General features: G+C 27.0%; 1 protein-coding gene across 1 annotated transcript; it reads right to left on the bottom strand.

Annotated features, from left to right (window-relative positions):
• Nucleotides 1–1,615: 1,615 nt before the first annotated feature.
• On the bottom strand, nt 1,616–3,619 carry LOC104887427 (thaumatin-like protein). Its single transcript, XM_010672048.3, has 2 exons — nt 3,544–3,619; nt 1,616–2,545 (listed from the first exon to the last, which is right to left on the bottom strand). The coding sequence occupies exons 1-2, from the start codon at nt 3,608–3,610 to the stop codon at nt 1,794–1,796; spliced, it is 819 nt and encodes a 272-aa protein (XP_010670350.2). The 5' UTR covers nt 3,611–3,619; the 3' UTR covers nt 1,616–1,793.
• Nucleotides 3,620–15,134: the final 11,515 nt, after the last annotated feature.

The following is a 15,134-nucleotide window of genomic DNA, read 5'->3' as shown; positions in this document are numbered from 1 at the left end:
GGGTGCAGCCATAAATACTCAATTAATTTTTCTCCAAGAAAATACACTTGATAACGAAATAACGCATATACGTGAGTTATATTGATGACACCATGCACCATTGGCATAATATCCATAGACTTTTCACACCGAGGTCCTTTTTTGCAATTTTAATTTATAGTTTAACACTAACTTAATATATCAAAATCGAACATAGGTACTGCAACTTATAAAATTCATGAGAACAAGTTCATTGGAACATAATAACAAAAACCTATAACTTCATTGGAACATAATAACAAAAACCTATAACTTCTACGTTGCTCTATTCAGTTATTTAATATAAATTATGAAGTTTTTGTTTCTTTAAGCAAACTACATGTTTTACAATAATGAAAGTCACTGAGTTGATGCTCGAATTCTTGATCTCACTTTTGTAAGGAAAAGTCAATGTGAGATATAAATAATGAAATATATTGTTTATGCAGGTAATAATTCAAACTTATTTTTTTAATAAACTGAATTGAAAAATGTATTTTCACTTTAATTTTTGTTAATTTATATTTAGTACATAGGATAAATTACAATGTCACGACTTTTAGGTCATCAATATCTTACTAAATATTTAATTATTTACACAAGATTTCAAGGAACATATTGTAAAATAATAAAAAACTAAAATTTGAGGTAAAATATTAATCAACTTTTCGATCCGATTGAACACAAGTAACCATCACAACATGTATGTAAATGATATAAATAATATTTAATCTCGAATATCAAACAAGCTGAAATATAATTGATAAAAATTAGTATTTTTGTAGGTGCAAAAAATTGAAATATCATTTGTCATAAAATAGATCAACAAATTTAAGGTTGTAATTTTTGGCAATTTCGGTACGAAAAAAAATTGAATTCTGGCAAATTCGAAGGGAAAGATAGAGAATGAAGGAAGAGGACTGAGGAACAAGGGTGTATAACGAAGTGGTAGATGATTAGAGTGTTAGGGTTAGTAGGTTTTATATTCAATTACTATTATGTGTATTAGGAGCATAATAAGTTTAATTTCACTTTTGGTCAAAACAAGTCACTTTCAAGTCCAGATGGATTACTTTTTAATTCAGAATGGGCCACTTTTAATGTTAAACAAATCAGTTTTGTATAAGTCAATTGACCCACTTAGGGAATAAAGTTACCCATTTTATTAAGCTGGGTTATGTATTTAACCACGGACAATTATATGTTACTATTTCAAAAGTTATTACAAGCAAAAATGGTATGAAAATCTTAATATGTGATAAAGATTGTAGCAACTCATCTGTTTCAACCAATGTGGTTTACGAGGAAGTTTCTCAAAATGTTTGAATCGTGTATGAGTGGTAATTGACCCAATTTTTTATGTATCAATTTAGATAGTGTAATTGTTTTTTTTTTATCATAATGTGTTGTCAATTCAGTTTGATTTCAATCAATCTCATTAAACAAAAATGTTACTGACATTAATAATATGTTTCTTTTTGTCTGATAAATAATTTATAATATCACATACAAATATGGGATCCCGTGCATTTTTGCACGGGTTAAAAGCTAGTTATTAAACATAACAGTGTCCTTGTAGTATGCACGGATCCAAAAGGGTCAAATTTATGAACTTTGCCGATAGAAAGTAAATGGAGTAATATAAGATGGAATGAGAACAAGACTACAAGAGTGTTTAGCTGACCCATTTATTTTTCCTATATATAACAAAGGGCTCATCACAAGTATCGACCCCCTTTCCTTAACTTTCCTAGTTAATTTTGGAATTTTGTCCCTTAGCTAGAAGCATATTGTTCTTGACTATGATCACCATATCCCGCCGGACAGAACGTAACATAAAGCTCCTTCACCAAACAGCTCACCAAAGGTGAAGGAGAATCAAAAGCATAGCTAACATAAGAGGGACAAGCGCCCTTAAAAACATCAGAATACAAGCTTGGCGTACACTTTTCAGCGTTTCTATACTCATTTCTGCAGCAAAACCTGTCCAAATTAAACGCAAGGCAAGCACTCTTGCAAGCCACAATGTTACCACCTCCATCCTTGACTTGCAACTCCAACGGACAAATCGCTTTCAGATCTCTATAACAGCCTCGAATCGAGCACTTAGGTGCGCGTGGGACTAAGACAGACACCGGCAAGTTGTACCCATCTACGAGGCTAACGTCGTAAATACTCGGCTGATTTTTATCTGTGTTTAGGGTGAGCTCTACTAATGTTGCTGGTGGTGCACCTATGAGGCCATTGCATTCGAGGCGCCCGTCACAATCGCCTGTTTGGCAGGCGGGCGCCCAGGTAGAATTTGTGTGATCATCCTGCTGATATTCTGCTTTGAAACTGCAGCCTGTCCGAGCCCAGATGCGGCCACTCCAGTCCCAAGGGGCTTGGATGCGTGATGATTGCTCGGATTTCAGGCAAAAGCCACCATTGGCTATCACTGGATGGCCTGTGTTGCGGGCTGTTGCTGGCCATATTGTGAAGGGGCATTTGTTGGTGATCACTATAGATACTGTGTGTCCTGCTACTCCTGCAAGTCAAGTTATACATATATCATGGATAAGACATTTTGTAGTTGATGGAAAAATGAATTTTAGCAGTAATCTTATACTCTTTTCGAATCTTTTTCTTTTCCTTTTAGCTTGTTGCAAAACGTTCTTACTACTTGTATTTTGTTGTAAAGGTGATATAATGTTTATTAAAAAAACTAATATGAACCCGGTGCACACTAATTAGTGTGCACCCGATCCATATCACGTGAGTTTATGATAGTGTATATTGATATGATATAGTGTATGTTAAAATGATATAGTGTATGTTAAAATGATATAGTGTATGTTACAGTGATATAGTGTATGTTAAAGTGATATAGTGTATATTAAAATGATATAGTATATGTTACAGTGATATAGTGTATGTTAAAGTGATATAGTGTATGTTAAAAGGATATAGTGTATGTTAAAAGGATATAGTGTATGTTAAAAGGATATAGTGTATGTTAAAGTAATATAGTGTGTGTTAAAATGATGTAGTGTATGTTACAATGATATAATGTATGTTACAATGATATAGTGTATGTTAAAGTGATATAGTGTGTGTTAAAGTGATATAGTGTATGTTAAAGTGATATATAGTGTGTGTTACAGTGATATAGTGTATGTTAAAGTGATATAGGGTGTGTTAAAGTGATATAGTGTATGTTAAAATGATATAGTGTATGTTAAAGTGATATAACGGGTCACGTGCCTGGGCCTGGTCCACACTATTTTTAGTGTGAACCGGGTCCACGCAAGTCGGATTGAATGTTTATTCCCCCAACTATTAACTTCCCCTTCTAAACTTTTATTCTCTTGCTATATTAAAACAACTTTTTGTATTATAAGACTTATTAAAATAGGTATTTAAAAAAGTGAGTTACCTAATAGATTGAGAGTTTAAAAAATAAGATATTACAATCAATGATTGTAAATTCATCTTATATAAGATATTAATGCTTAAAAAGGAAATGAAAGTTAAAAGTATATATACCATATAGAAGTAAATGCCAAAGGAGAGTACAAATAACTAGCCGAGGTAGCTTCATGATGTTTGGCATGAGAGAATAATGCATTCTGAGTTCTGACTAGCTAATGAATATTGGTTTATATACAGTGGGGTGTAATGTAGGGTTAGTTCCTTGATTATACTTAAAGAATTGTGATCTTGACTTGTTATGATCTTAAAAAACAAGAAAGAAACGTGTCTGTATAGGCACTTAAGTACTGCATTACCTTGGAAGACAAATCACGAAATAGCTAAACATTATTAATCATAATGAAATCAGACGGATGTGTGTCAATTTCAAAATTTAGATCGAATATTTGTTGCCTTAAAGCTCGTTAATTTCGACACGTATGGTTAAAATTTTCAATTCTAATTTGACATTTTTTTTTGATTTCTAGTACTACATTTATTTCACCTTATCTTCACTGGTTTGATCTAAACTTATTTTTTCTAATTTGATTTGATTTGATCTGCTACGAACTTATCTTTTATATTAGGAAAATTAGATCTTAATAATCCAATTTTCAAGCAGTATTTTTAACAGTCCTATCTATACTATTATCTAAAGCAGAAGACAAAAGCTGACGTGGCAAGCTCACATTAACCGAGCAATTCTAGAGCTCCTCACAATTAAACTCTCAATGAGAGTGTCCACGTGGCAATTGAGAATATTTTGGCCGAAAATTATATGAAAATGCAAAGGAATTCGGAAATTGATTGATTCATTTTTTAAATTAGGCAATTAATATCATGATCTCATAAGAGATTTCCGGAAATCAAGGATATTCCAAACATATAGTATTGTGATTGAGAGTTATATATGGGTACAATTTCGTAATTCAAAATTCGAATTACCATTAGTGTTGGCCGAATTTTTTTTTTTGCCATATTGGGTTATTTCGAATATTTTTAATCAACTAAATACGGGAAGTAATTTAAATTATCAATCAATCTTAATTATTGCCTCGATTAATGGTAATTGTCAATCAATTAGTTAATTTAAATTGATACTTTTCGAAATTATATTACTATCAATCAATCAATAGTTATTCGATTGTCAATCAACCATAATTAGCTTGATAAGTATTTTAAAAAAAATAAAAAACGGTAGATTTTTAGTATAAATAGTGTCGTTTTCTCTTCAAACATCCCAACTCAATTTCGGATTTCAATTTGCATATTGATGTCAACTTCTTCCCTACTTCTACATCAATATTATGTTCTCCTCCAAATATATAAACCGAAATCCATCAAAAAAATGGCCCGTAAAGTTGAATATTCGAATTTCTTAGATGTTGAATCTATGGTTTTAACACTCTGTGGAGGCATCTTTTTCCACATGTGTCAGTATGTTTACATATGATTTTAATAAAAGCAATGAAGTTTGGGCTTATGTTGAAGACGTTTGGACAACAATACATGGTTATCGTCCATATTTTGATTATTGAATATGATGTTATATGATCTACATGCATTCATCACGAGCTTACAAGATTGATGATGACTATTTTGAAGATTGTGATTTAAACACATGGAATGTTGTGGCGTTAACAACAATGTTTAGTTGATTATTATCAATTGATTAAAAGTAGTAATTAAAGTTTGATTGTTGTCATTACCATTTTAATAATCGATAACATTATTTAATTTCTTTTGGTTCATTTTTTTTTAGTACGTTGTTGTACTAAGATGATTTACATATCTTTATGCTGCTTTCTTTATGTACTTATTATTTTGTTGTCATGTCATTATCAAATTATTAAGTACTTTGTCTAATGTATTGATTTTGATGATTCAATATTCAAATACTTTGACCTATATAAAGTCCCCACCATCTTTTCAATCAAAACAATGACCTACTAAATTTAATGCAAAAGTCACATTGAATGGCAATATAAAATTGTACTCAACTACATATCTATCTCTTTATATATTATTCTCCACCATCATACATTATATTTATCAAAGTTTTATATGTCATTTAATTATGCCACTAAAAAATTATGTTATATTTAACCATAACTAATTCGAATTTCATAAAAATATGTTTAAAAGATATATGTCGATTTTTTGAATCATCAATATTATTAACTAAGGAATGTTTAAAAATACGGTTTTTTTTGGTATTTATTGACCATCAATATTATTTATAAAGTTCTTATTATATGTATAGTATAATAAAATTAATGTCGGTTTTTAAAATAAGGAATGTTTTCCTATTACTTGATACGTTTAGTATGACAATTTTTTTGTGGTGTTACATATATATATATATGATATATATATATATATGTATATATTATTATAGTTATAATATATATATGTATATATATAGTATATATATATATATATGTATATATATATGTATATATTATGTATTGTATATATATATATTATTCGAATATCATTAAATATCTGATATTTTTAGCAATGAAGAGAAAATCCGAAAACAAGAAGAATCATCTGCAATGAGAAAAAAGTCTCAATGTAGGCGCAATATTTTTGAAAGTTACCTATTGAGATAACAATTAATATTCTTGGACGTGTTGCTTCACAAGTACCATTCAGTTTGATGTGTTGCAAATTAAGGTATTTCTAAATAATAACATATTTTTTTAATGTGTTAGTTAATGTGAACACGTACTTAATGGTTATCTATTGTTTTATCAGTTGTAAGATTCTGAATACACTATCAAAGGATGAACATGTGATGAAGAAAGTTTACGTTGAATTTTTAATTAATGGTGGAGAGTTGGTGAATAGTAATGCCAAGTTATTTTTCTCGAAATGCCTTGAAGTGAAAATCCGCTGCATGGTTCGTGTTGGATTAGTAAGTCACTTTATTGTATATATATCTTTATTTAGTTAATTTCATATTAATGTTACATTATGATATAACGTTTATTATTAATAGATAAAGATCAATATTTAATTTCATATTAATAACATTGTTTGTTAAAAGTTTTTATTAATTTTTTACGAATTAAAGTTAAAATAAATTAAATTTAAAAATCAAAACGTTTGTGGAACGTTTTTATCATTTTGTTTACGAATTAAAATTAAAATAAATTAATTTTAAAATCAATTCGTTTGTTAAAGTTTTTATTATCTATTTTACGAATGACAATTAAAATAAATTACATATTTATTATCTATTCGTTTGTTAAAAGCATATAAACTAATGCACAATTTAAATAAAATTCGTTTGCTTATTAATTATATGTTTTTAATATTGTTAAAATAAACTTTTTATTTCCTTATATGTTTTTATGCAGATCCAAATTTTTGAAGAAAACATACGAATCGGATTTTGGACTTTGATCGAGGCCACCATTGTTGGAGACACTATGGCATGTTACTTGCTAGGCCTAATTTGGCTATCATCAAATTACCCGAATTATATAAAGTTTGGTCATGATAAGCTAAAAAAAAACACTTTCGAGACTAAATATGGCGAATATTATTGAATGTAGAGATATCTTAAAAAAATGTTACGGACGATAAGGATTAGAACAACGAGAATTTTGCAAAGAAGCCACCATTTGTTTGTCAAAACAACAATAAGGATCATATGAAGGGCAACATGTGGGTATACATGATTACTATAATGTTTAATGCTTATAGTAGATTGAAGTGTTATGATTGCAAGTGTGATAGAGAAGTTAGATTTTTCTTCACTATCTTGAAGGGTTGAAAAACATTTATTGCTTATATAATTTTTATTAATCAATGTTGTCATTTTTAATAATTATGAATAAAATCTTATATCCATACTGTCTACTTTTATATTATCTATATTTTTTTTGTCTGATTAATGTTATTAGTATTTTATTGTTATTAATATTTTTTTGATATAGTTGGAAGACACTCAATATTATTTCTGAGTTATCATATAATAAAATAATTGGCTATGTGGTGATTTTAGAATTCTTAAATTTTTGGTTTTTTGGCCGAAAATTAGGGTGATTGAGGTACTTAATGTTGATTTGCTTAAATTGTGGAATAAAAAAGCAAGTTTGGATTCTAAAATCTCCATATGATATTTATTGTCCGAATATTTTTTTTTCGAATTTTTTCTCTAATGCTAAAAATTTTAAGGGAAGGGGGATCAATGGTGTATTTTTAGAATTTTTTTGAATTCTAAAATCTCCAACTATCTTGAAGTTCGAATTTTTTTTCTTTATGCTTATAGTAGATTGAAGTGTCATGTACATACGTTTTTTCCTATATACTTTATATATGGTAATGAAATCAAAATATCAATCAAGGATGATTTATAGTTAATTGTCAATCAACCTTAATTTCGGCCTATCAACTATTGAATTTTTTTAAAAATGCCGAGATTAGTTACATTATACATAGCTCCCTTTAAGTATAAATAGGACGAATTTTCATTCATGAATAATAATTTGTTGTGCTTTCAACAATTAGTATCATGCCAACTTCCTCCTCTGCCTCAAAACCAATACAATGTCCTCCACAAAATATTTTAAAATCTCATATTCGAAAGGAAAAATGGCCCACTAAAATTGACTATTCTAATTTTCTTGATGTGAAATCTATGGTTTTAACACTATTTCGTGGAGGGCGTTTATATTTCCACGATGTGTCGAGTATGTTCACTTATCATATCAATAGAAGCAACGAAGTTTGGGCTTATGTTGAAGATGTCAATACAACAATAGATGGTTATCGTCCATATTTTGATTTTTGGAATATGATGATTTATGATCTACAATGCCATCTCCTAGGGCTTACAAAGTTGATGATGACTATTTTGAAGACATTGATTTAAACAATACGGATTGTAGTCGTATCAGTAATAAAGTTTTACTCGATTATATTTGTAATGAAACGACTCATGTAGAGTTGAACAATAGTAATTTTTAGTGTTGTTTTTATTGTTTTGATTTTTATTATGTTTAATGTCTTAATTTGTCGAATTATGAAATTAAAATAAAGTAATGGTGTATTATTTAATACTTTTGTGCACTTTGACTATGTTATTTGTTGGTCTAAAGTCAATACCTATCAAGGTACCTATCAAGTTAATTGCATTGCCTTACTTGCAATAAATTAAACCTAGAAAACCGGTTCTACTTGGCCTATATAAAGATCTATTTGGTATTTCTATGTTCATCCCATCACTCCCAAAAAACGATTTCTTTCATTCTTCAAAAAACTCCTTATTTCATTTTACATTTCATTAGTTATAAGTATAAGATATAGAATTATCATCTTATATGGATCCAAAATGTCTCAAAGATGTGAAAGAAGTTACAATGTTATGTTGGAATTCTTGGACCAGTGGTCCATGGTTGATGATAAACTAACTACATGTCTTCAAAATTTAAATAAAATTCAAGAAGAAGAAGAAGAAGCAAGTGAGAATGCTATGGGTTATATTGCTACGATAATCGGATTTCATAATGAGATTGAACTTGCTACCAAAGAAGCAAAATGCACCGTTGAGTATTTGGATTCTCTTATTAATAAGTGAAAATTAATGAAGAACTATTCGGTAGGTAATACTAAATTATCTAGCAAATAATATTAACCTATGTTGTATTATTCGTAGTTGTTTAGAATATTGTTTCGTATTTTCAATGTCTAAGTTATTAAGTGCAATTAATTTTTATGATATATTTTATGTTCGGTTATGTTAAAATGTTTGTATTATTCATAGTTGTTTAGAATGTATGTTTTTTATTTTCAATGTTCTAATCTATTTAGGTGCAATGAGTATTTTTGATAATATATATTAATTTATTATATATTATTTCATGTATAATATGCATATCATAAATTGTTATAATATAAGTAGTTACTTACTAATCACGCTTTTTCATAAATATATATATAGTTGTTTTCTTTTTGTTTTCGGATTTTGCATTGATTATTAACTTATGGTGAAAACTGAGATTATGTATTGAATAACATAGCTACTATCCTTTCTAATCTCATATTTTTATTTGAAGTTACTAATTTTATTATTGTAGCACTTATGTATTATTTGTCATTTTCAACTTTGACTCCAATTGGTCAATGATAATAAATGGCATACCAACTTATATCAAACATTCATTATATGTTCCTCAATATTTCGTTTTTTATAATTACAAATGAGGTTTATTTTTTAAAGAATATATATATTTTTATATATATGAATATCCGAAATAATTAGAGACATAACATATTTCCTTAATAATAATGTTGCTTCCAACATATTCAATGCAAAAAAAAAAAAAAGTTGTAGTCAAATCTAGCTAATGTGTACTTCATGCAACAATATATTTTCAATTTTGACCACACTTTGTCAATCCTTATCAATTCATATCTACTTCCACCAATATGTAATAAATTGCCTTAATCATAATAATTCGGCCAACCTATTATAAATAAGGTAAATTTGCTAATTTTGTTAGCTAAACATCTCCTAAAAATTACCACTTAACCTTTTCGTTTAATATGTAAAATTATTCTATATTATTTAAATTTTGAATTAATTAAATTATATAATCATGTTCAATTTCATAACATCTATGAAACTTATTCCTAATATGAATAAACGAATATTTTTTGGATTGACTAAATCATACTTTGATTTCAATGGAAAAAATCAATTTTCTAATTCAAATTTAATTAATTTAAGTATTTAATCATGTTCAATTTCATACATATATAAAAATCATTCCTAATGATAACGTGATTTTGGGGATTGACTAACTTAAAATTTAATATGGAAAGTATTTTGAAGTATAATGTTTGTTTCATACGGAAAATATCAATTAATATTCTTTAAACTTTGAATTACTTAAATTATATAATCAAGTTCAATTTCATAACATATATCAAAATCATTCCTAATTAGATAACGTGATTTTGGGATTGACTCCATTTATGTTATGAACGAAATTATTGTGTATTCTCATTACGTTCGGTTATGTTAGAATGTTTTGTATTATTCGTAGTAATTTATAATGTTTGTTTTTTTTTAATGTTCTTAATCTTTTAGGTGCATGAGTATTTATGATAATATATATTTTATTCGATTATATATTATTTGTGTATAATATGCATATTAAATATTGTTATAATATAAGTAGTTACTTACTAATCACGTTATTTCATAAAAATATATTATATTATATATATATATATTTAATATATTATATATATATATATATATATATATATATATATATATATAGTTGCTTTCTTTTTGTTTTCGGATTTTGCATTGATTATTAACTTATGGTGAAAATCATAAAATTCGTTTAATATTAAAAATATAAATTAATGTTAATTGATATAAGATTTTTAATTAATCGAGTTAATCTCACAACATATAACAAAAACGTTTTTAGGATATTTCTATGGTTGGATTATATTATTAGTCCATGCAATACATTAAATTATGAATTACCAACCAAAGCATGCAAAACATTAAATATGAACTACCCTAATGCATGCAATTCATTAAATGATGTTTTCATGCCAAAAAATGCATAATACTAAACCGGTTTTTTGCACAACCACACTAAACAAAAACAAGTTCAAAAAATTGTCTAATATTAGTAGCCATCTACTTTCTGAAAAAATGGAATTACTCTATTAGATGGATCCTAAAATTGCTGAACATGTCAATGATATTAATGATGCTATGATGGAATTATTTGAAGCATGGTCTGCCATTGATGAGCAGATTGCAAATTCTTCTAAAAGCACTAGAGAAATTAGAAGAAGAAGATCTGGAAACCATGGGTTATGTTGGTATGATTTCTCCTTTCGTAATAAGATTGAACTTGCACACAGAAGCAAGGAGAAAGTTCAGTATTTGGTGATCTAATAAATCAGTAATGTAATCAAAGGTGTTGGGATAAAAAAATTAGATTATGTATTGAATAACATGCTACTATCCTTTTAATCTCATATTTTTTTATTTGAAGTTACTAATTTTATTATTCTAGCACTGATGTATTAGTTGTCATTTTCAACTTTGACTCCAATTGGTCAATGATTATAAATGTATACCAACTTATATCAAACATTCTTATATGTTCCTCAATATTTCGTTTTTTGAATTACAAATGAGGTTTTTTTAAAGAATAATATATGTATATATATATATGAAGATCCGAAAATTATTGAGGGACATAAATATTTCCTTAATAACTAATGTTGCTTCCAACATATTCAATGCAAAAAAAAAAAGGTTTTAGTCAAATCTAACTAATGTGTACTTCATGCAACATGTCATTTTCAATTTTGACCACACTTTGTCAATCCTTATCAATTCATATCTACTTCCACCAATAGTAATAAATTGCCTTAATCATAATAATTCGGCCAACCTATTATAAATAAGGTAAATTTGCTAATTTTTTTACCTAAACATTCCTAAAAATTACCATTAACCTATTCGTTTAATATGGAAAATATCATTCTATATTATTTAAATTTTGAATTACTTAAATTAATAATATGTTAATTTCATAACATCTATCAAAATCATTCCTAATATGAATAACGAATATTTTTTAGATTGACTAAATCATACTTTCGTTTTCAATGGAAAAAATCAATTATTCTAATTCAAACTTTAATTAATTTAAGTATTTAATCATGTTCAATTTCATAACATATATAAAAATCATTCCTAAATAGATAGCGTGATTTTGGGGATTGACTAACTTTAAATTTAATATGGAAAGTATTTTGAAGTATAATCTTTGTTTCATAAAAATATCAATTAATATTATTTAAACTTTGAATTACTTAAATTTATAATCAAGTTCAATTTCATAACATATAAATAATTTCCTAATTAGAAAGTAATTTTGGGGATTTACTCCATTTATGTTATGAATGAAATTATTGTACTCTCATATACGTTTAATATGGAAACATTAATTAATCGTATTAATTATGTAAGGTTTTCTATAACTAAGCTTATTATTTTTTTCCACCTTACACACTATAAAAATTAATTATTTAAAAACGTGTACATTATTTTGTAATAGTATGATGAATGACTATTTTTCTTTAGACTCACCTTTTCACCAAAAGTTATAAGACTTGGCATCCAAAAGTTGAACATTCTAATTTTTTTGATCATCAAGGTATGTTACTAACAATGTTTCGTTCGGTGATATTAAATCTTATAAAGTTGGCAAGAATGTTACGAACCTGAAGGGTTGTATTCAGATGATTGGAATATGACGGAGTATGTGTTCTCTACAATCAGAGATTCTAGGATTTATATTGATCTAGAATATTGATACTACATTTCCTTCATTGCAATCCTCCACGAGCTTTACGTATGTCGATATCCAATTGAAGAATCAACATGAAGATGGTGGTGTAATACCAACTAAAGAAGCATATTGTTGGATTATTTATCAAATTAAAGTGTAGTTGAATTTTGTTTTTTCGTTGTATTATCTTTAATTACGTAATATTTTCATCTAAATTTCAATGGAATAAGAAGTTAGTTTATGTTTCTATTTATGTTTTACTACATTTTATTAGTTGCATTATAAAATTTGACTCCAATTGGTCAATGCTTATACATGTCATACCAACTTATAACAAATTTATTATATGTCACTCAAAATTCGTTTTTTATGAGGCTTTTTTTTTTAAAAAAAATATATAATTATATATATATGAATATCGAAAAAATTATTAATTGTTCCTTAGTAATAATTTTCCTTCCAACTTATTCAATGCAATATACATAATGTGTAGTTCATGCAATAATGTCATTTTCAATTTTGACCACACTTGGTCAATCTTATCAATTATATCTACTTCACCAACATGTATTAATTGCCATAAGCCTGAATTTCGGCCAACCCACTATAAATAAGGTAAGTTTGAAATTTTTTTTACTTGTACATTTCCTAAAAATTACCATTTCACCTATTATTATCAAACTTTTCCAATTTAACCACATCATACTAATGGATCCTAAAATAGCAGCATATAGTAGAAGTTATGGAGGCTACTTTCCAATTCTTAGAGTATTGGTCGACAATTGATCAAAAACTTTCTAATGCAGTTTATAAATTACGTAAATTAGAAGAGTATGAAGGGATGGAAACAATGAGTTATATGAGGCAAATTACATATTTTCGCAACCAAATTGAACTTGCTTCTCAAGAAGAAGGAGTATTGTTGAATATTATCGTGATGAATTGGAGAGAGGTGATGATTGAAGTTGGTGTTTTACAATCTATGATTAATTAAGAGTTTGATATCTCTAATGTAGTCATTTTCATCATTTGTAGTTGGTTTTTATGTTAGTTGTGTGTTATGTTTTATTTGATTATGTATTTTGTTATGAGTTAAGGATCCTAGATTTGTTCTTAGACTACCTTATTGTATCTTTCTTACCATCAATGTAAAATATGTTTCCAAGTTTAAATTTATTGTTCTTATACTACTTGACAATTACGAATTTTTTATATATGATTAAATTTATTAACAAATATTGTTATTTATTTAATGACAATTTAAGTCATTTAGATATGAAAATATAATTTTTACACATTAAACGGATTTATTTATGAAATATGTATATCACGATTTTATGAATAATTAAATAAACACTTCATATTATAAGTGTGTGTTCGTTTATTATTTGTTGTTTGTATTTATCCATGAAAAAATTGCACTATTTTGTATGGCAATTTGTTATTATCAATCTAAACACTTCATATACGATTTGATTGTCGTTATCCTAATATATCAATCAAATAAGATTGGTTTTAGAGATTCATTCCACGAAATACTTATTGTTATATATATATATTATATATATATATATATATATATATATATATATAATATATAATATAAACAAACATCAATCATTAATCTTTATACTTTGTTCAACTTTAATAATACGTTTTGTTCGAACCTCATATAAACAATTATGAGTGTTTTCAGAATGATATTCTTCAAAGATCAATATATTACGCTTGGATACAATATACGATAACACAGTAGAAAAGGTTAATCATATAGTAGGTAATATATAAACTTTTTTATTCTTTTTATAAAGTATTATAAAATTTTTGTTATTAAATTGTCTTTTCATTTCGTTTTAGATATATTTGGAATTATCGTTTCATTTCGCGTACGAGAGTTAATAGTTATGGATGAAAGGTATTGTATTTATATTTGCATTAAGTCTTATATATGTTATATATTAGTTTGAAATGTATTCTATATAATTCCTCTTTGTACATTGTTCAGTTATATAGCTATGAAGATCAAACTTACTACTCAATTAATTGAAGAACATGAAAGTATAGATGAACCTATTTGTATTATAGGATGTGCCTTAAGCCCGTACGAAATGATGGAGGTATTAATTTATATTAATTTTTTATTATTTATCATGTAGATCCTAATGTTGCTCTTCTGTTGTTAAGGTGTTTACTTGCACTGTACAGATATTTCGAATATTTATGTTCGACCCCGTACAAAAAAAGCATCTAAGTTGATAAAATGTTAACATCTTACTTATTAATTCATAATAATTGCAAAAAACTTATTTCAAATAAAGC

Source organism: Beta vulgaris, chromosome 2, assembly GCF_026745355.1.
Source record: "Beta vulgaris subsp. vulgaris cultivar EL10 chromosome 2, EL10.2, whole genome shotgun sequence".
NCBI classification, from domain to species: domain Eukaryota; kingdom Viridiplantae; phylum Streptophyta; class Magnoliopsida; order Caryophyllales; family Amaranthaceae; genus Beta; species Beta vulgaris.
The sequence above is the reverse complement of the archived record's forward strand: the minus strand, read 5'-3'. Positions and strand labels throughout refer to the sequence as shown.

What these genes read in the sequence shown, in the direction of transcription:
- LOC104887427 (XM_010672048.3), bottom strand. Translation starts at nt 3,610, where the DNA reads ATGCCAAACATCATGAAGCTACCTCGGCTAGTTATTTGTACTCTCCTT. An exon ending in TTGGCATTTACTTCTATATG is followed by an intron (nt 2,546 to 3,543) that starts GTATATATACTT and finishes CTTGACTTGCAG; the next exon opens with GAGTAGCAGGACACACAGTA.